This window comes from Ostrea edulis, chromosome 3, assembly GCF_947568905.1.
Source record: "Ostrea edulis chromosome 3, xbOstEdul1.1, whole genome shotgun sequence".
Classification (NCBI taxonomy): domain Eukaryota; kingdom Metazoa; phylum Mollusca; class Bivalvia; order Ostreida; family Ostreidae; genus Ostrea; species Ostrea edulis.
This window is the reverse complement of record NC_079166.1, coordinates 39,304,997-39,328,430: the sequence shown is the minus strand read 5'-3', so window position 1 is coordinate 39,328,430 and position 23,434 is coordinate 39,304,997. Positions and strand designations below refer to the sequence as shown.

General features: G+C 36.0%; 2 protein-coding genes across 2 annotated transcripts; one reads left to right on the top strand and one right to left on the bottom strand.

Moving 5' to 3' along the window:
* Positions 1-1,521: 1,521 nt before the first annotated feature.
* On the top strand, positions 1,522-3,291 carry LOC125669103 (uncharacterized). Its single transcript, XM_048903550.2, has one exon. It carries the CDS (start codon positions 1,522-1,524, stop codon positions 3,289-3,291), a length of 1,770 nt encoding a protein of 589 aa, XP_048759507.2.
* Positions 3,292-15,452: 12,161 nt separating this feature from the next.
* On the bottom strand, positions 15,453-17,931 carry LOC125676504 (heat shock 70 kDa protein 12A-like). Its single transcript, XM_056160670.1, has 5 exons — positions 17,448-17,931; positions 17,111-17,296; positions 16,874-17,021; positions 16,163-16,791; positions 15,453-15,955 (listed from the first exon to the last, which is right to left on the bottom strand). Exons 1-5 carry the CDS (start codon positions 17,724-17,726, stop codon positions 15,782-15,784), a joined length of 1,416 nt encoding a protein of 471 aa, XP_056016645.1. The 5' UTR covers positions 17,727-17,931; the 3' UTR covers positions 15,453-15,781.
* Positions 17,932-23,434: the final 5,503 nt, after the last annotated feature.

Here is a 23,434-nt window from a genome sequence, read left to right as displayed (position 1 = left end):
ATTTCGACACATCTATCGGGATAGGGCCAATAGTCTGCAAAATTCCATATATGCTTCAAGAAAAGTGGACAAATACGGCATCTCAGTACAATAAAACACACCATACATTACATCCGCCGTTTGTCGTATTCTGCGACTTTGTTCGGGAACAAAGCAAAATTCGCAACAATCCCTCACTCCAGTATGAATCAGCAATTGCGAACTCAGCTGCTCAACGACAGAAGCCTCCAGAAAAGCCTGGATTTCAAGTCACAACAAGAAAAACGGATCTATAAGTTTCTAACTCACCTGGCACGGTGTGTCCTATGCACAACACTGAATAAGTGCAGATCGTTTCGTACTAAACCAATGGCGGTCAGGAAAAAGGTTTCTTAAAGATAAAGGAATATGTTATAAATGCTGTGCAGGATTTCACTTGGCAGCAAAGTGTTCTACTGTCATTTCTTACGAGATATGCAATGGAAAGAACCATCCAACAGCCCTTCATACAGTTTCAGAACACAATAGAGGTCAGACATATCACGGCGGGGAGCAAGCAGACCGTACCTTTGAGAATGACACTCGACAAAGTACAGAAGTGAAACCATACTGTACACAAATATACGGGAACACTTTCACAGGCAAATCATGTTCAAAAACAGTCTTAGTTCGCATGTACTCACAAAGTATGCCATCTAAGAAAACAAGTTGTTATGCTATGATTGACGACCAGTCAAACCAGTCATTGGCAACACCATCAATTTGTGACTTCTTTAGGGAGAATTGTACTCAGGAATCTATGTACTTGCTGTCTACCTGTTCCGGTCAAACACGTCGTACTGGTAGAAAATTGAGGAATGTCAATATCGAGTCAATTGATGGCAGTGGCAGTTTCCATTTACCACCCGTTCTTGAGTGTGACCAAATCCCAGACGTTAGAAACGAGATACCAACGCCTGATGTTGCTTCACACTACCCTCACTTCGCGATATAGAGTCATTCATCCCACCATTGAATCCAGATGCAAAAATAATGCTCTTGATTGGCAGGGATCTGATTGAGTCACATCACGTCCTTGATCAAAGAATTGGACCGCCGAACTCTCCATATGCACAGAAATTGTCCCTTGGATGGACAATAATCGGAGAAACTTGTCTCGGTAAGGTGCATCGTCCCGACGCTGTTAACGTCTTGAAAACCAACTTGACAAACGAAGTTCGCGTTACGCTCTTCAAACCGTGTATCAACTCATTTGCTATACGTGAAGACAATCGGGACCTATCTGACAAACTAGGAGAAAATCTATCCCTAAAGACGGAATCTGATGACAAGCCTGGACTGTCGACAGACGACAGAAAATTCTTAGAAATCATGAAGGAACGTTACCAGAAGAATGAAGATGGTAACTGGTCAGCCCTACTTCCGTTCCGCAATCGGAATGTTAAGATTCCCAATAACAAAGCACAAGCATTAAAGAGAGTTAAAACTTTTGAGTCAAGTCTACGCCGCGACCCTGTAAAAAAAGAACACTTTTTTTAATTCATGCGAAGTATATTTGAGAATGGGCATGCCGAAAAAGCACCACCAACTACAGACAAAAGAGAATGTTGGTATCTACCAATATTTGGGATTTATCATCCTCAAAAGCCAAATCAGCTGCGTGTCGTATTCGATTCCTCGGCAAAGTATGGAGGTGTATCATTGAATGACATACTTCTTACTGGTCCGGATCTCACCAACAGTCTATCAGGAATTCTACTTCGATTCCGGGGCGAACCCGTAGCAATCATGGGAGACATTCAACAGATGTTCTACTGTTTCAAAGTAGATGAAAATAATAGAGATTTCCTTCGTTTCCTGTGGTATGAAGACAACGATTTCAATAAATCATTAACAGACTATCACATGTGCGTACATGTCTTTGGAAATAGCCCTTCACCAGCAATTGCTACTTACGGTCTCCGTAAGACCGCTGAAATGAGCAAAGAAAATTACGGTGACGATGTCTACAATTTCATTTGCAGAGATTTTTATGTAGATGATGGAATAACTTCATTACCAACACCAGGGGTGGCAATAGATCTAATGAAGAGGACGCAATCTGCACTACAAACGATAGGGAATCTCCGCCTTCACAAAATTGCATCAAATAGTGAAGAAGTAATGAAAGCATTTCAGCCATTTGATCTAACCAAGGACTTGAAAGACCTTGATCTCTCTAGCGATACGCTTCCTGTACAGAGAAGTCTTGGACTCAACTGGGACATTGAGACAGATAGTTTTATGTTCAAACTCGCCAAGGATATCAAGCCTTACACCAGAAGAGGAATATTATCAACAATTAACAGTGTTTATGATCCTTTGGGTTTCCTTGCGCCAGTCCTTATTCAAGGCAAGCTTATACAAAGAGAGCTAACGACTGGAAACGTTGATTGGAACGAAACCTTGCCCCAATCAAAATATGAAGAATGGGAAACATGGAAAACCTCATTACATCACTTGGAAAAGGTTACGATCCAAAGAATGTGCCTTTCAAGGTCATTCAGTGACACGGTAGATAAGAAACTCCATATCTTTTCAGACGCACCAGAAAAGGCTATCGCTGCAGTTGCATATTTTACTTCAGTCAGGCATTCAAGCATTGGATTTGTCCTTGGAAAGGCCAAGGTCGCACCTACCCATGGACACAGCATTCCAAGATTAGAGCCATGTGCAGCTGTGCTAGCCACAGAAATTGGCCAAACAATATCGGATAATCTCGATATTCCATTTAACAGCATACAGTACCACACAGACAGTATGGTGGTTCTTGGATACATTTCCAACGAGAAACGTAGGTTCTACACCTACGTTAGTAACAGAGTAGCAAAAATCCGTCAGTTATCACAACCAGAACAATGGACCTATGTACCCACTGACAAAAATCCAACAGACTTAGCTACCAGAGCTATTCCAGCAGCAGATTTACAACAAAGTTCCTGGCTGTTGGGTCCTAAACAACTACTAGGGAAGGAATCAATCTTGGAGAGCTTCGAGCTTCAGAATCCAGAGGAAGATAAGGAAAATCGACCTGAAATAGTTTGCGCTAAGTCCATAGCCTCAAAGGAATCTTTGCTCGGAACACATCGTTTTGAAAGTTTTTCTTTTTGGAAAAGACTTGTAAATGCTATTACATACATAAAACGAATCCTAGGGGCCAGGGCAAATCTTCCGAAGATCGATTACCTACAAATAGAAAAAGAGGCAGAAAATTCGATTATCAAAGAAGCGCAAAAAGATATGTCCCTGAAGAACTCTCATGCATCAGTTTAAATAGGAAGTTACCAAAAGGAGGTAAACTTGCAAATTTAGACCCATTCATAGACGAATACGGATTAATGAGAGTAGGTGGGAGACTTCGCCATCCAATAATAATCCCAGGCAAACATCATATAGCAATATTGCTCATTTGACACTTTCACGAAAAAACGAAACATCAAGGAAGACACTTTACATCTGGTGCAGTAAGATCTGCAGGCTACTGGATAATTAGTGAAAAGCGATCAGTATCGTCAGTTCTCCAGAAATGCGTTGTATGCCGAAAACTACGAGGAAATAACGAACAACAGAAAATGGCAGATTTGCCTGAAGACCAAATCACTCCTGGACCACCATTTACCAACGTAGGTATTGATACATTTGGGCCTTGGTCCATTGTTACAAGAATGACTCGTGGTGGAACAGCAAACTCAAAACGTTGGGCAATTATCTTTACTTGCCTGACAACACGCAGCGTACATCTGGAGGTAGTTGAAGATCTAAGTTCGTCTTCTTTCATCAATGCTTTTAGAAGATTCATGGTGATAAGAGGACCAGTCAAAATAATCCGCTTAGACCATGGCACAAATTTTGTCGGAGCTGTAGACGAACTGAGAATTGACTGCATCAATGTAGGAGATACTCCGGTAAAATCGTATCTTAATGATAACAAAGTACAGTGGATTTTCAATGCTCCGCATTCGTCTCATATGGTAGGAGTGTGGGAGAGGATGATTGGTGTAGCCAGAAGAATACTCGATTCCATGATGATATAACACTGCGGGGATCTTACGCATGACGTTCTCATAACTTTCCTGGCAGAATTTTGCGCAATCATCAACTCTAGACCGCTTTCCGCCTTGTCAAACGATCCTGAGGATCCTTTCCCTTTATGCCCATCGTTACAGCTAACCCAAAAACCAAACGTACTTCTGCCTCAAGACGTATCAATCGGGAATATGGATATTTATAAATCACAGTGGAAACAGGTAAAAGTCTTGGCAGATATTTTCTGGAAGAAGTGGCGCACAAATTACTTACAAAGTTTACAATCGCGTCAAAAATGGCTCGACGACAAAGGAAACGTAGCAATAGGCGATATTGTACTTCTCAGAGACACACACTCGAAACGCACAGAATGGCCCATGGGACTTATTACTAAAGTATTCCCAAGCTCGGATGATAGGGTACGCAAGATTGAGGTGCGCGTGTCGGGAAAACATTTGACTCATCAAAAGCCAGTGACTTACATTCCTCCAGTGACAGACTTGATAGTTTTGATTCCTAGTTAATAAAAGTGATATCTCTTTGTGTTAGATATCAGACGGGGAGTGTATTGTCGTGCATTCATCTTATAATTTTTATAATTGCATTTCATTCGGGTTTTTTATGCACTGACAAATGTATCAGGTTTGGAATAGCGGAATCAATTATTCATTGTTTGTATTGTTTTTATAATCATATTCTCACGCTTGATTTTAGTGCACTGACCATCTGCTGTTTATGTTAAAGTCAAATTTGCTGCGTTATGTTTATTTAACTTGGGTAGAGTCTGCATTTTGATATTGATCTTAATTATGAACCAATGTGGGTTCCTGTGTAAGTTTGGCTATTTATGTGTGCTTTACACGTACACGATTCATTCCTGTAAAAGACTCTCGATCAACTATACAAACGTTAAAATTTAGGTAAACAGTGGCCGATCACGATGTAAGTTTTACAAGTTCTAATAATCTTTATTTTTTAGAGCTGCAATTTAAATACCAGTGTAAAGTTCGTGTGTACTTTAAGGTAGTGAATTACATGCATCTAATTTTATAGTAGCAATGTAACCTAACTTAATTTAATTTTTCATTATGACTGTATTTCATTTCATTTATAGACTTGATTTGTTTATTGTAGCTTTTTACTATATACGCACACACATATGCATACACACATACGTATACCCACTAAAACAGGGACACACACGCGCTATTTAGGATCCGCGCCTATATGTGAACTGTTTGTGGAAAATAAACTGCAACTGGTTAACTCACTGTAATCCGTGTTGTGTTTTTAATAAAAGTGACATGGAAGGCAGTACAACCAATATAAGTTCAATAACACTGTATTCTGATTTAAACATATTTAGGTATACGTTCGGTATCAGATGTGAATGTCACGGTTCCTCGGAGATGACCTTAAAACGGATGTCTAGTGTCACAATAGATATGGCACGCTAAAGAACCTTCACTGTTCAATGGCCGTAAGCGCCTAAATTTGAAGCCCTTCACCGGTATTGGTGACGTCTTCATATTAGTAAAAAGTTCTCGAGAAGGACGTTAAGAAAGATACAATCAATCCATTCAACGCATGTGCGCAATAATTCAATCACGTATTTAAAACACCTTTCCTCTTTGCAATATCATTTATTATGTATATTATGATTTCACCCTCTTCCGCGTGTCATCTAGTTGTATATACATATAATGAACTTCAAGAATAATTGTTCCGCGTTTTCACCATTTAGATATGCTGTCTGACGTGTTTCATACCGATTGCTAGACCGATCTTGGCACACTGATTTTGACTACGGATAACTCCGTTTATTATATAGCTAATGAATAGTCTATTATAAAATCTGCGTAAAATTTAGAGAATGTTAGCGTTCAATTTCCTGAGAATTTATTGAACGCTAACTTTGCATTGCGTAATTCGTGTGCGCCCGAAACATTCCGAGTATGAGCATTCAATATTGACGCTACCGTAACGACGTACAAACCCAAGCCAAAATGGCAGACGGCAGACGGCGGGCCGAATTTGACAGAGGCGGTATTTGACATCATGACTGAAGATCTTGCCGACTTATTTCATAGTGATTTGCCGTTAGATGAGTCGTATGCATCTGTGGACAGAATCCACATGTTTATAGATGACAAGAAAAAAGAAAACACCGTAAAATCGACCAAAAGGGATATTAAAATTTTCATTGAGTATTTATTCGGACAAGGGGAATTCAGATTGATTGAAAACATTCCGCCAAAAGAATTAGACGTTTTATTATCAGATTTTTACATCGATGCACGAAAGAAGGACGGTGGGGAATACGAGCCAGGATCCTTACAGTCCTTTAAGTGTAGTTTAGATAGATATCTCCGTGACCATGACCGGGGTTATAGTGTGAGGGATCGGATTTTTCCATTGTCTAACCGCACTTTGAACGCTAAGAAAGTCTCTCTAAAGAAAGAGGGAAAAGGACAAAAGCCAAATGCTTCACGAGCTGTGACAGGAAAGGAAGAAAACATGATGTGGGAGAAGGGGTAGCTGGGAGACAAATCACCTCGAGTTCTTCAGTTTTCATTATGGTTCTTTTTTACCAAATGTTTTGGACTACGAGGTCGACATGAACATAGACAACTTTGCTTTGGTGATGTTGAACTTAGAAGTGACCCAGTCACTAGTAGAGAGTACCTTGAATTTAATGAACGTTTGAAGAAAACAAGGGATGGTACTGGTAAAGAAAACGAGGAAAGTCAAACCAAGACTATATGCAACTGAAACAGATCCAGATCCAGTTGAACTCTACAAAACATTCATAAAGCGACGTCCGATGCAGGTAAATTCGCCCAACAGTCCATTCTACTTGACATGCATTCCTGAATCCTGAATACCTCCTGGTGCTGACAGTTGGTTTTATCCTAAACCAATGGGGGGAAATTACTTAGGAAAACTTATGTCAATGGCTGCTAAGGAAGGTGGCATAGAACACAAGACAAACCATAGTGTGTGGGAAACTTGTGTTAAAACACTTAGGAAAGCCGGAGTTGCACGAGATAAAATCAAACATATTACGGGCCACAAAAGTACACACACACTGGAGTCGTATGACGATGGCTTGTCAGACGACGAACAAATTATGGTGTCTGATATTCTGACAGGAAAGGATGAAGCTAAGCCATATGCTCTCGGAGCACCTGCCCAGGGAAAATATTCTTTGGATACAATTCCTACCACAGTTACAGAGAATGATGCTCAATGCTCTCAATCCACTCACAGTTCTAGTCTCGGAACAGGGACACTTTCGAATTTGTTTGGTATTGGGACTGTTCTTCACAACTGCACATTCAATATCAACATGGCACAAGGATTTCAAAAGTGAGACCAGTTTACAACTGTGATCTATCTATGTGTTATGATTTATTGTCATAAACTGTGATCTCTGCCACATTTGTGACACTGTGATATAACACTTGATGTTTCATTACAAATAATTTCTCTGTTTGTGTTGCATATCAAATGTTCAACTTGTTAATTAAAATTTTCCAATTATATTTGTTTTATTGTTATCTAATTGTCATAAATTATGATGTCCCTATTCACAAAATCAGTTTGTTTCATGCATCAATGACGGGTTTAATATTGAACAGTTTAGAAATGCATGTTGATATTGCACACTTTCATCTTAGATGCCAATATTGATGAATTCTCGTCTATTTTGGTGTATTTTGAGTGAAAAGGGATATAATTTAACAACTAAATACTTTAGCTATATAATAAAAGGGTTATCGAACTTATATTGGTGAATATTGGCACTCGTTGGCTGTGGAAATGCACTCGCAAGCTCGTGCATTTTCACAGCCAACTCGTGCCAATATTCACCAATATAAGTTCAATAACCCTATATTACCTGTTAATGATAAAGGATTCACGGCGGATGTGAACGGGGGTGAACGGTCAACTGGGGATGCTTATTCCTCCTAGGCACCTGATTCCACCTCTGGTTCCGGGATCATGAAACTGTCTTAAAGTTAAGTCAAAATTTTGACTTTAAATTAAGATTTGAACTTAGCTAAGATTGCTGACTTAAATGGATCACAAAACGAACTTAAGCAAATCTTAACTAAGATTGTCTTAACTTAAGTCTAAGTCTAGAATCTTAAATTGCTATAGCAACAAGGAACTCTTTTGCGTAGAGGTAACAAAAAGATATAAAAAATAAATGACTTAAATAACATAGTCAGTGTCTAAAAAGTCTAGTTTATGATCACTAATGCTGACACAGGCACATACATGTACCACCCCCCCCCCCCCTTATTAAAAAGAAACTTAGTTTCGTTATTACATACATGTGCATACAAATTTTGATGTATTGACCCCGTCACCTCCCTCTTTCTAAAAGTAGTAATGAATGAAAGTGGAAATGTAAGAGTAATTGAAGCGATAATTTTATCAAATTCAATGCCTTTATTTATTTTGTCGATTGTGTGCGTACATGTAGCAAAGAAGGATAACTCTAATTAATTTCAAATTCGGGCTCGGACTGCACATTATTCGTGTGCAAATGCAGACTGCAAGTAATGATTGTTTTCTTCTTCCACATTGTCAACAAACTCAGTCAGGTAAATACATGTTCTTTTGTAGTAACTTTTTAGTGAAACGGTCGTATGTGTACGTGCTACTTTCACATTTACATCTACTTTACGAACTAGGATCAGGCAGTGAAACGGACAATCGGGCGATCAATCCTGCGATATTTTGATCACATAAGAAGTCATATTTATGCATATATATTTGAAAACGCCCGCTCTCAATTTTTCTGGGCTAGCGGTGTTACTTTTCGATTACATGGATTTGACTTCTTTTCCTGTAAACAAACTTTTTATGTCAATACTCTGCTTAAAGAAAAACAATTTTTTTTTCATTATATGATTTTCAACGTCTAGATCCTGTTTTCGATCTACCGACAATCTATTGTTTCTTAAATAAATGATTTGTCCGCTTCATGGTAGGGACAGACATTTTCAACGACGGACATCACGTTAATTTTCTCTTACTCGCCTCAAAAATGCAACCAGCGCGGCCATTTTGAACGAACTTAGCGATAGTCTTAGAAGTTAAGACAGCTCCAAGGCAGTCTTAAAATTTAAGACAAAATACCAATCTTAAGCCTAAGTGATTTTTTTGTGATCCACTTTAAGATCAGTCTTAAGATTTAAGTGCAACTTTATTGATTTAAGACAATCTTAAAGTTTAAGACAGTTTCATGATCCCGGAGCCTGGTGTGTCCAGGGTCCATGTTTGCCCAACTATCTATTTTGCATTGCTTGTAAGAGTTAAGAGATTGATCACCGTTCGTTATATTCACCTTTCATTAAACATTTCTGTACAGAAACTCATTATTCCTTTAGAAATGTAGAAACGTATACGGAAAGGCTCTCAAAAAATTGATAATGGTAAATTATTTCGAAAATTGGAACATTATGAATGCATGTACTTGTATTTTTTTAATCATATTTCATTACATGGAAGTTACGAATAAAAGAAGGAACATACCTTATGAAAACTTGCAAAATCTAGGCAGTGTACATGCAGGAATGTTAGGCAAGCATGTTAGTATGAAAGACAAGGTGAAAGAAAGGTTTGAAACATTAGCAACCATATCGTATATTAAAGTATAACACAATATGTTCAGCAAACGAATGTTTTGCACATATTCTAAATTTCAAAGATCGTAGGTTCCACTGACTAAAACCCGGTCTCGGTCCCGGTCTTCGATCTCGGTCCCTTGACTAAAACCCGGTCTTCGGTCCCGGTTCCAGATTGTTTTACTCGATAAAAACAGAATACATCAGAATATTTTATCCCCAATTTCTCGTTAATTTAGATATGACATATCATGGCTGCATTTTGATAGTTGATTGATCATATTATTGTCGTCTTTCGTAAAATAGGATGTGAAAGCTCCGGGACCGGTGGGACCGAGAAGTTAAAGCAGTGCTAAAAGCCGGTTCCGGTCTCGATATTTTTTTTCTTTCCCAAATAGCTACTTTAATCTACTTTTTCATTAAAAAAGATAAGGGTGTTATATTCAATGACATTCCGTTGTATGCACATGTATGTTTCTGATTTATTGTATGTTTGTGTTTTAATTCCAATTTTCCTTTTTATGTCAAAATCGAACTCAACTTTGATTTCTTTTCCTCCCAAATGAACGCGTTACATTACATTTTCATCAAAAGATAAGGATGTAAAAGAGAAATACCGGTAATATTATGGTCAAACACCTGACCACACGATTGATAAAAATTTCAAATTCCATGTTGGTGTATTCCGAATCGGGTCTCTGTATATGTACATGTATATACGGCTGACTGTTCTCTCTCTCTCTCTCTCTCTCTCTCTCTCTCTCTCTCTCTCTCTCTCTCTCTCATTTGCGAGTGTATCGTGAGAATCGCATTAACTTGTTAAATTATGATGTTATATTAGTTGTTTTAATCCGGGAAGAAAAGCCTCTGTGTAAATATTAGAATAATACAATTTAGAGTACACGTGCAAAATATGAGTCCAGAATGTACGATGTATGAAGTACTTAAAAAAATTATGCTCATTAGTGAAATGAAAAAAACCCAACCAAATAGTGTCCTTGAATTTTATTATAATTATTGAAACATGAATATAATTATTGTTGATAGCGAAACAAAATTAATGTACACTCTTGTCAACAGCAATCCCCCCTTCCAGAAAGAGTCTGGATACAAGAATGATGCTTTTGAAAAGCAAATGTTCAATTTCATTTTAATCGGATATTCGGGGCGCATTTATATAGTTTTTGGTCCATCCGTCTGTTTGTCAGCAAAAACTTGAACCTTTGGCATAACTTTTGAATGCATGTTGATAGGGTTTTCATATTTCACATGTGCACTCCTTGTGACAAAACCTTTCTTTACATGCAATTCTTCACCTTTCAAATTTTACCTACTTTTGAAAATATTTAACCTTAGCCATAACTTTTGAATGGTTGGTAAAAATACATGAGGGCATAAAATGCAATAGTAGGCCTATTTGTATTTTCAAAACTGAAATTTATTTCTTAAATGAATTTACATGTATGTCTTGCATATTTATAAATGTAGATTTCATTGTATGTAAATTTGTCAGTTTATGTCAAATTTATGCACTTTGAAATATAAGATATTTTGAAAATAGGAAACAAACAGTTTTTCTACAGCATGATTAATATATTTGTACATATACGTATATAACTATTCACAATAAATATAGTTATCACATAATATTACAGTAAAAACATACCATAGATTATTTGAAGATCATCTAAAGTCAGGGGGTATCTTCTGTATAAGTAAAACACTTTTATAGATACGATAGATATATTATAGGTGGATTTTTTTAAAGCATTGTATCTAAAAGAACCACAACTGTAAAAAAGAAAGCTAAGTATCAAATAAGAAAGGAAAAAATATTTTATAGTTATTATTCATTGGTTATATACAAATGTATGTAAAATATATACCCATATAAAGAGATCGGGTTCGGAATACAAAACATGAATCTTTGAAAACAGATTTTGACGGGAAGAAATAAAATAAATGAACAAATAAACTAACTGTAAATTACAAACAAATACACCAGGATAAGTACATATATATTATTTCCCTTCTACATCCTTATCTTCTTATGAAAAGGTAGTGTAACGCGATCATTTGGGAGAAAATGTCACGTTTATGTAGTTGAGTTCGATTCTGACATAAATATAAAGAATATTGGAATAAAAAACCTATACACAAAATAAATCAGAAATATATGTATGTAAAAGGATGCCATTGAGTATCATGTCCTTATCTTTTTTATGAAAAGGTAGATTAAAGCGGCTATTGGGGGAAAATGTTGAGACCAGGACCGGCTTTTAGCATTGTTTTTATTTCTCGGTCCTACCGGTCCCGGAGTTTTCACATATTATTCTACGAAAGAAGAAAATAATATGATCAATTTACTATCAGAATGCAGGCATGAGATTTCATACCTAAGTTAATGAAAAATGGGGCTGTAATATCCTGATATATTCTGTTTTTATCGAGAGAAAAAAAGTATCTGGGACCGGGACCGAAGACCGGGTTTTAGTCACGGGACCGAGACCGAAGACCGGGACCGAGACCGGGTTTTAGTCAGTACTGTTCCGTGTCACTGAAGGCGTTGTCATGATAAAGAACCTTTATTGACATATTCACTTCTTGTGGTATTTAATTTACAGTGACGTTTCTATATGAATAACCAATTCTCGAATGGAACATAAAAAATACACAAACATTCTAACAAATCTTAATCTAAAGAATTAACGATATATTTGATTTCTTATTAAATTGCCTTGTGGACCATTTTGACACTTTTCTAACAAAAATGAATTGATATATATATGCAATACATGTATATCTGAGCGTGATTTTATCCTAAGTGATAGACTGAGAAACATTAGCAGGAGAGTAAGCAAATTGGCATGTCGTTCAATCCACATTGCAGGAATCTCGTCTTCTATGACCACGACCTTCTTTAGTGAAGGTAACATGTACCTCTGTTCTGAACGCAATGATTTTTTTCACCTGCAAGTAATTAAATTACTCTGCTATTTGGCCGTATTTTATACTGCAAAACACACTTATAAATGCTGCATGGAATTACTTGTATTGGTGTTCAGATGTGTTAAGTATACAGTTATAACCATTTCCCTTAATACATGTATTTCTTGGGACAAATAATGTCGATTCTTAAAACAAACCCAATGCATATGCATCTGCCAAAGAGGGAAATATACATTTGGAAGATTTCCAGCATACCTAAATTTCTATTTTCATAAACATTACCGTGATGCAAAAATAAGATGGTACGAGTATTTAAGGGTTTTTGTGTGAGGTCCATGAAAAGTGAAGATAACGAACAAAGATCAATCACACAAATCATATAAAGAATAGACAATCAAGAGTAGAGCCAACATGGAACCCTGGACACACCAGATGTGGGATCAGATGTCTAGGACAAGTAAACATCTCTTTTTGACCAGTCGAACCCGCTGTTAGCCTTATGTCATTATCAGGTAAATGGAGTAATACATCGTCAATATCAGCATGTAAAAGCGACTTAACAATTGGTATGAAACACGTTAGACAGCATTCGACCCAGTGATACTTTGTGTTTGGGATTTGGATCATTATAACTACATTACAATCTGCGAAATGCTGACTTTCAACAAAACTTTTGAAACCCTCTAATATGAACTAAATTGTCATCTCCATTTCAAAATTGAATATACGCAGGGCATGCACTTGTGTATCAGACATTAACATCATAAGCAGTGATAATGGAATATTGCTACACAAACAGGGGAAGAAGTTGATGATAGAGAAGCTCTAGTCATTTTGTTTGTCATAAAATTGTTTTGTTTGTTTGCCGTGTTCAATATTCAATAAGATATCCAAATATGAAGCAGATATGGAAGACTGTGGTGTCTTATTTCGAGTTCACTGAAATATATTGATTCGACATATAAATGAAAATGAGAATTGTTAATTGATGAATCATCGTCAATATCTATCTAAATGTCGAGTTCAAGGTCACAGCTAGAGATTGACATCATAAACCTTCTGGACTTTGGCACCCATTGCCTTCTTCTCCTTCATAGAAGATATTTTCAGAACGAAATGTGGACTGGGTCACCTGAACAACAATTCATTCCATAGAAAGAAAAGCAAGTTACATTAGTAATTGTGCATCAAATACGTCAATTTTAAGAAGTTGTCCCTGGTAGACAAAGCGTTGAAAGTAATTAAGTTTCTCATTTACTATTCAGAAAATAACCGAATTGCAATATCTCATATACATGTACCTGGAAATTCATAATAAAGCATAATATGTCCTTCACAATAAATATCACGGAGCAAGTCGCGCGTACTTCAGTATCATATTTTTTCCTACATTAGAACATTTTTATCAGATATATGTACTGAAAAGATAAATCTATTATGCGAATACAGGAATCTAGTTTGTTTAATCTTACGCTCGATGTTTTCTAGAAGAATTTGAATTGAAACTAGTTGGATTAAATAGAGGGATAGGGATTTTGGTATGGTTGAAATGGTTGTTGTGATTAAATATGTGTGTTAACAATTGGATAACTACGATATCCTTCCAATTCTTTTCAAATTTGGTATGAAGAATCTTGGGAACAAGGAGGGGGCATATGTGATATATTTCAGAACTCCTCGGGACCTTAGGGGAGGGCAAAATCTACAAAAAAGTACTAATTTTTGAAAATCTTCTCTACAACCGCACATCTATGAGAAAGAACCAAATTAATAGTCAAGCAGAGAAGAAATTGTAAATTTCATGATACCCGGGGTACTGGTTCTGACTCCAGGGCGGTCAAACTTGCCATATAGTGTTTATGTGTAAAACATTTAAATGACAGCTTTAATGCTATTGATACTAAATTGAAACCAAATAAATATTCAAATTTAACAGATAGCCCTTTACCAATATTATAAATTTCATTATCCTACGGATTGAGGTGTGGTTCCAGAGTGGACCCAAAATTATTATTAAATAGCGATTATTGTCGTTATCATTTGAAAGATGTTGAAACTGTATAAAACCTAACTGTATATTTAGGAAAAGCAGAAAGGGATATACCAAGATTGTGAATTTCGCAACCCCAGGGTTGTGACTCAAGGATGGGTCAAAAATAGTCATATAGTCATATTGCTGCTAAATATTAGAATTAATTTAGATATGAAGAACAGCAAAATTATTATAGATTTCATAGCACTTGGGACTAGTGATACTTTTAACTAATACTCAGGTGGTTCATAAGGAATGTAGGTATGTTGCATTTGTCAATGTATATACATATATTGTTTTTATTATTTAGAAATTATTTATCCTTAATGCAAGGTTAATGTAGAATCTCTCGGGGTACGTGTTAACTGTACTATTTATCAATATACATATTATATGATTAACTCGTTCCGCCTGAGATTAATTAAGTCCATCATTACTGCTTCGTACAATGCGGATCAGCTCTTTGGACGAATAGGACATGTCCGAATCCGTCCGCTCTTAACATTAATTGACAAGCCTACAAACTAAAAAGCATGTAGTCTTCGCTGTAACTACGTTCGTAGATTTAGTATAGTTGCAGTGCTAGGTATATTTATATGTAGTGTTTGTTGTTTTGTTATTATTCTCTGTTGATATTGGCCACATTATGTAATTATTCTCGGTTGTCCTGAAGAAGGGACCGTTCGTCCCGAAAATTTAGCAACTTGGTTGTTTGGGTCGTTGGATATTTTAGTGAGAGAGAGAGAGAGAGAGAGAGAGAGAGAGAGAGAGAGAGAGAGAAGATTTATATATGCACACATTTATTTTTGAAAATACATCATGTCGAGAAACATTTATTTTCACCAAATTACATCTTCTAAATAAAACATCCATTCAAAATCATTTTGATCAATGAAAAACAGCAGATGATCAAGCGCTTCATTTCTTATGTCACATTGCAAAGGACATTAAAATAGCAACTATTAAAATGTAAAGAAGCTATTTTCAAATTTCATGACTATATTTCACATCAATGCTGTTAATTTTTCATGGGACAAAATAGGCTCAAACTATGTGCATGTATAATCTTTCACAGTTTCAAATTAAAAATAAATGCGATATGCTCTATTCTGTATCTTCATAACAACACACAGGTCTTTGTGGGCTTTCTTTGTATAGGTACTGCCTTTTCAGACACGATTGTTTCTGGACTAACTTCTTTTATCTTCAAATGGTGTTCAATATTATGTTCTACCTCATCAGTTGAGGACATTGCCACTTGTGCAGGACTACTTTTTGTCACTTCGTCGATCTGTTCCATGAATAAAATGAAGAAAAAGAAATAAACTAAAGTATTTTTAAAATGTTCTTTTACGAGATTTGTTTTATCTTATCATATTTTCAAACGAGTAATACAAAATATGAATACGAAAACGCGTTTAATATGATGCACAAAGTGTGTGATAAACACTAGCATTTTGAATGATATTGCTTGGTTCGTTAGGAAAATAGAGTTTACCCTATCGACTGTCACCGGTTTTTGACCAAAGATTGCAGCTCCTTTTACCACAACTAAATTTCCATCTTCAGGAATAATTACGTGATGTGTGGGAAACGATTTCTTTATGATGTCTTGAAATATGGCCGATTTTGAAAACAATCCAACGAGTATGATGTTAGCAATGTTTAGCAGCCCTGACTCTGTCATAGCTTGGCTTACAAGTTGAACCATATTTGTACCAGCTTCTGAAAACAAACTTTGAAAAATCTCTGGCATGATTCTACATTTACTGCCAAAGAAGGAAATTTTGTTTGCGAATTTTGTTTTTAGTAGAGCCTGATTCAAATTGTTTCCCGTGGTCTCTTCAAAGGCAACAATTAGAGATGCAGGGATTTGAATGTTCACTGGTTTTTCTTCCTTAGAGTTCATTGTCATTTTTCGACGTAGGTCATGCACTATCCCAATATACTCTGAACGATGGTTCATATAGAAATCGTCAAAGACCGACTCTCCAACGATCTGATTCATCATATCCTCAAAGTCCTGTTGTACCTGACATAAGCCATGCTCGTTTGAGAAAGTATGGTAAAGAATTTTGATGGAATCATTTTTTCCAGCCTCCAAAATGGAAATACTGATGTTATCATCTGAAATACATAATCATAATCAAAATAAAAACGGAATTGTTTTACCATGACATCAATTGTTTCGAGTTTTCTAAAGAGTTACCTTCACAGTCTAATACAACGCTCTGTTTGCCTTTAGAAAACATATCCACGTCTCTGCCGGAAATAGATTTAAACAAACGATTGTATTCTCTGCAGTAATAAAAGACAGACGCAGCTTCTGGGATGATAATGACTTCATTTAATCCCGCCTGCAAGGACAGAATAATGATATATTTAATCGCCTGTTATTTAAGTTATCAATGTCAAATTAAACGGTTTTTAAAAAAGATTTTCCTACATTTTTAGCAGAATTTAGTAGAAAGCTGTAGGCATCCTCAGTTGAACCTGTTGGTACTGTTAAGACACACATTATTCCCGATTTTTCGTGGGGTGAAACTGTTTTCCATAAGTAGGAAATTATTTTAGACATCAAGTCCCCTGATGCTACTCTGACGCCATTTTCTGCTGTTACTGTAACAGGGACCTATAATGTAAAACATAACTTATCCGCGGGTAAACAGCTTATATCGAGTTTAGAAAACTCTGTTAAATTGTCACCCCTTCCTAGATTATCTAACTCAATATACACTATACATTGATTGAGCACATTATTTGCCTAGGTTGTAATTTCTTACTTTTGTTCCATTACAAAAGAGTCCATGTATGAAGTCAGAAAACACCAGCAAGTCTTTGCTATTAGCTTCCTGTACAAGTTCTTCTGCTTTAAATCCAAATGCCTTCAATTCCTTACGAAGATTACACACTGCCACAGTCGGCGTTTCCACTGACATGTGTCCCGAGGAGGGACTACACCACTGTCCACAAACAAACGCTGGGTCTATCAATGAACCGTTATTCCATGCATATGTAGTATAGTTCGTACCGATGCTAATTCCCACAATTCTTTTTGCCATTTTGATTCAGTAATTCGATTTCAGATATATCCATTCATTAGAGACAAAATAGCCAGTAATCATTGTATGCATAAAAGAAACCCGGAGGCAATCACCATGACCGATACGTGCGATATTTTAATGGAATCATATTAGAGGTGAAATAAAGAACTTTACTATTACTGAATCACCCATGTCATTTGGACGGATTCTTCACAAACATATAAAACGAAAGTAGGTCTACTTGTACGCATGCGTTATTTTGTTCTGAATGGTGTAGTAAATGGGTACACCAATTATTGACTTAAGTAAGAAATCAATTAGCACACAGATCTATTGAATTTGAAACCTTTTCATTTAAAATCCCCAATACTACGAATATTGAGTCTTAGTATTTGATCTGTTAGGTGGAGTTATCGACCTGAGGGACAGGTACGTAGATAAGGTAGTTAAATAAATATTGCACCGATCCGATTTAGATATCCACACTTTTATAAGCAAACGTCGTTGTTGGTCATGAAAATTTTTATGTAAACATTCATATGTTAGTTAAGCTATAACAAAGGGCTTCCAGCCATAATGCATATTCTACAGTTATACACGTAGCATTCTTGTGTATGGTGTGGGGATTTTCAACTAAAGATTGACTTTCTGCATATGCAGTGTGTTAGCAATCATGACCTCGCAATGTGCCTTCAAACATTAGTTACTTACTACCAAGTAAAAATAACTTTATTTATCATAGCAATGCATGATTTAAATAATTCAAAGAAAAATTCGAAATAGAAGTTTTTAAAAACCAATTAAGGATTTTGCTGAAGAGATTTTATAAAGTGGGGTCCTCTGGTACAGTAGGTGTTGATATGATAAAGAACCACCACTATTACAGCCTTGAGCGCCATTTATGATGGTGTCCGTCACTATATAGAAAGGAATGTCAGACATTTCGGCCCAAAGACATTTCGCACCATTGACATTTCGGCCCACTGACACTTCGGCCCAAAAAATTGGACACTTCGGCCCAAAAAATTGGACACTTCGGCCCAAAGACATTTCGGCCCAAGACACTTCGGCCCTCATTTTTTTGGTATGAGACACTTCGGCCCATATTTTTCATTTTGCTAACATCACCCATATTATTGCGTTTCCACAACATTATAGTAAATTGACACTTCGGTCCAGTGACATTTCGGCCCAACGGCATTTCGGCCCAATGACATTTCGACCCAATGTTTAATAATCACATTCATGGGTCAATTCCTTTGGTTTTTATATTTCGTCACTTCGATCCAGACGTTTCGGCCCAAATTTTTGAGACACTTCGGCCCAATTGTTTTTTAAACTGAGACATGTCGGCCCATTATACGTTTTATTATTCTGCTTTATATATCACACATATTTCTTTTTAAAACAACATCATAGTATATTAACATTTCGGCCCATTTTTCAAAAAGACGATCACTGACACATAATTAAATAGTTTCTAGTGTTTGGCAAAAACCATCTATATGTAAACAAAAACAAGACACGGGCCTTGTTTACGTAATGATGAATTTTGAGCATGGTATCTTGCTTGTAACTCAACAGCTACATTAAATTCTAACTTTGGCTGACCATTAAAAATATTTTAGTTAAACATTGTAAACATAGAAATGGAAAAATAGGGTTTGAAAATTTTCAGTTCAAGTCGTGCCCATGCCCTTTTAACAAACGATTCACTGCTAACAACACACTCATTGGATACCTCGCTATTTGCTGGGGTGTACACTATTTTATTATTTTCTCTCTGGGACTTGGGCGTTATTTGACACCTTCGTTGTTCCCAATCTTTATTTTATCCATTCATACATACATACATACATACTGAATGAGACTCACTTACAAAACTAATATATATCATAAGACATCATCCAGGGAAGTAATCTCCCTTGTCAAATTTATAAAGTTATATAAAACCTTTGACAGTTTGTCATCTCTCTGTAATAATAGTTTTGCCCAGTAACCCAACATTCTGGTTTTGAATATTTTTAGGTATATAAATAACTTGTCATCGAGTTCTTGACCTATTACAGACAGTCCAGTAATATTTTTGTCAATGAAAAACTTTTCTAAATCGTTCAAATAAATGACAAAAAGAAACGGATACAAAATAATATTTCCCATTAATCACTCGTTTGGTAAATATAATATAATATAATATTGAATATTTTCACATATGAACTTACTAGTTTATCAATTTTCAAAAGCAGTTTTGACTTCGTCGTCAGTAAGTTTTGTATTTATAATATCATCAACATGTTCACGTTCCTTTACACCAACATGCGGGAACTCCCCTCCACCATAATCGGCTTCATTCAGATCTCTAAGGTATATAAAAAGAGTATTTATATCTATTTATTCCTACACTTTGTCTTCTGATTACCATTGATTAATTTCCAAAATTCTCTTGGATTATAGCTTTTTAATTTATCAATGTTTTCCTTCATTTCGTTCCTTTGTTCCCTTATGGATTTATTCATTTTTAAAAATATATATATTTTCTAGTATATAATGATAACATTATGTCATTAGTTGTTAGGATCCTGACCACTATATTGCAACTTTATGATAGTGGATGTTGTATCATTAATGGTTACTACATTATTTCTTCATATATACCAAATAATATTGTTGTTCTGTCAAAAGATAAAGATATTCCAAACTTGTATAAAAGCCACTCTTCAATATCATTCCAAATCTCCTTTACTAATAATATTATTACTAATTCAGCAAATAGATGTTCCATTGATTCAGTTTCATTATTGCAGAAACAACATGGTGGGGATTCTTTAATCTTAAGTTCATATAGATATGAATTTGTGAGAACTATTCTGTGTAAAATTTGGAACTGTAACCAATATAATGAAGAATTAAAAACAAATTATATAAAATCCAAAGGAATTGACCCATGAATGTCATTATTTAACATTTGGGCCGAAATGTCACTGGACCGAAGTGTCAATTTACTATAATGTTGTGGACACGCAATAATAATGGGTGATGTTAGCAAAATGAAAAATATGGGCCGAAGTGTCTCATACCAAACAAATGAGGGCCGAAGTGTCTCAAAAATTTGGGCCGAAGTGTCCAATTTTTTTGGGCCGAAACGTCCGACTACCATAGAAAGATAGTTAACTGGTGCGACAATTTTTGCATGGTTAAGTTTCACTGTGAACCATCAAATGTCAATACGTTAATAGTAAATACATATACACTCATATTCTAGCGACAATGACAAGTCATCTTAAAGATAAAATCTTCTGCATTTTCAATCTAAATACTTGGATTTTTTTGCAAAAACAACAGTCTTGATGGGAGCGAAGTGTAACGTGAAGAACGAAAAGGAGAGAGAGAGAGAGAGAGAGAGAGAGAGAGAGAAGGTGTGTGTATGTGTGTGTTTGTAAGCCCTGTCAATTGAACCAGTGAATAAGTGTAAATCAACACGGGGTCGGCCAAAGGAACACGGAAATGGTGGTGTTCAGTTGGATTTTTATAAAAATCAGCATAAAATCATTAAATAGGTCATCTACCATCAAAATCCCGAAGTGTTTACTTAACAGGATTTATGAGATGTGTGTAACATGTAACAAGTGTGTAAAGATTTAACACTCGTCCATCTTTTTTCCTTGCGAGCATGGCTTACACACTTTCGAAGTGCGCATGCTCTGTTTTAAATGACGTCATTTGTGATATCATCATAATGGAGATGTTGGCCCATCTGAGGTAAGTAAACACGGTTGAAAGAATTTTTTTGCATATTATCAATGGGTTTTTTATTACATAGACTGATTAAATGGTGTTTCATACCGATCGTGTTATGTACAAGCGACAGAGTGCCCGAGTTACTGAAAATTTCGATGATAAAAGTGATAAATCTGCGTGAACTGTTTGGGGTTTTTTTCTTTTTGAAATATAATCTATGCAGTTAATGTACTCTGTATACTAAGAATTCATATTTGGATAGAATTTCACAAAAAGATTTGCGCCAGGTCCTTAGGAATCAACCCCCCTACGTATACCCCCCCCCCCCCCCCAACCCACCCACCCCCACACGGCACATTTTTTGGATGATTGGAACGTATACCCCTTTACATCTGTCTCCCTACTTTGAAGTTTTTTCCAACGCCATGACATAAATAATAAATAGATAAATAAATAAAAATGCAAAAATAAAAAAGAAAGATGTATATGTATTCGGATTGGCATGTTCCACTTTGTCCGGGTTGAAATCCCTGAGGATGCAAATGTACATTACGCCGCACTGCTTGCAGTACGTACATGGTACAGGCGTACCGCATAGGTATGTAACTACTAAGACTATAAACCAAACAGAATATGATATGTAAAACTATTACTCTGAATGCATTTTACTTGTTTACAATGTAGCCTGTCGGGCTGTGGTGTCACACGCGTGGTTTACATGTGCACTTTAGGTGGCAGTGGAGGAAATTCGAACGATGTATGGATTATTGTCTCCTGGTAACTTTGGCAGTTACCTTTTGCTTTCAATCTACTTTTTAAGAATAATTCAACCCTCGCTAATCATTTCCAAGCTGCATTTCGATCTTGGAAGAATGATCTTCAGCTACAATACAAAATTAAGGGATGATGTTGTGTACTGAGTTTTTCTTGATTGTTTACATCTGTGATTGTTTATGTGATGTATAAACTGATCAAGCTGTACAGTGTCATGACATATAGTGGCATAGCTTCCATTTATATGCTTGCGTATCATTTTGTCAGAAGAAGAAATTTCTAAAATTAAGATTTTTAACATGTATATGATTATATGTGTTTGTTTGATTTTAGTATAATACCTGTAGAGAATATTTCAGTAATATGAAGTGCGACACATTTAGACGCATGCATGTGGTGTTTAAAGGTCTCATCTGAAAGACCAGCAACTTTCTCTTTTGAATGCTAAATATGACGATGGAGCATTCACCTCACTACCTACATTTACACCCTAAATAAAGTACATTAGCATGGCTCGAAACCATGATTTCTTCATCATGAAGCAAATGCTCTGTTACCACTGAGCTACCAATTTTTTAACATGAATTCATAGCTAAAAATTTTAAAAATTTATAACTAATTTTTTGGTTAATTCCATAAATATTATTCCTCTCTCTAAAAACAATTCTGGGTAACCCCCTGCCTTTGGGGATATAAGCACATCATTTCTTTCAGAATGGGACAATGTCAGGAGAGCTTTTGTTATTTGTTATACTCTTAGTGTTGATGGCATCTATGAACAACAGGATAATGTTTTTAGATTATTATTTCTGATATCATATTTGTAAATTGTTTATGAGGGGTTGTTAAAGTTTGTGGACAAAAGGACACACTTATTAAAAATTCAAAGTTATGATAAGTAAAAAATATAGGAGATGTGTAACAAGATTGTAGATTTGAACATTTTAATTTTAATTAATTTTTATAAGTATTGATTTCAGATACATGTATGACATTGCATACTTGATCGGGGAGGGGGGCTACAGTTAGATAAACTACAGTTGTACATGGAACTCATTAAATCACTTCTTTTTCTTTCAGTGGTCTTCAACTTTTAATCTCCATGAAGGAAATGTAATTAAAAGATGAATAAAGTATCCCTAAGAATACCAGAAGAAAGGCTATGTGTTGAGAAAAACAGCCCTTCCTCAGTACCTCAGAACTAGATGATAGCC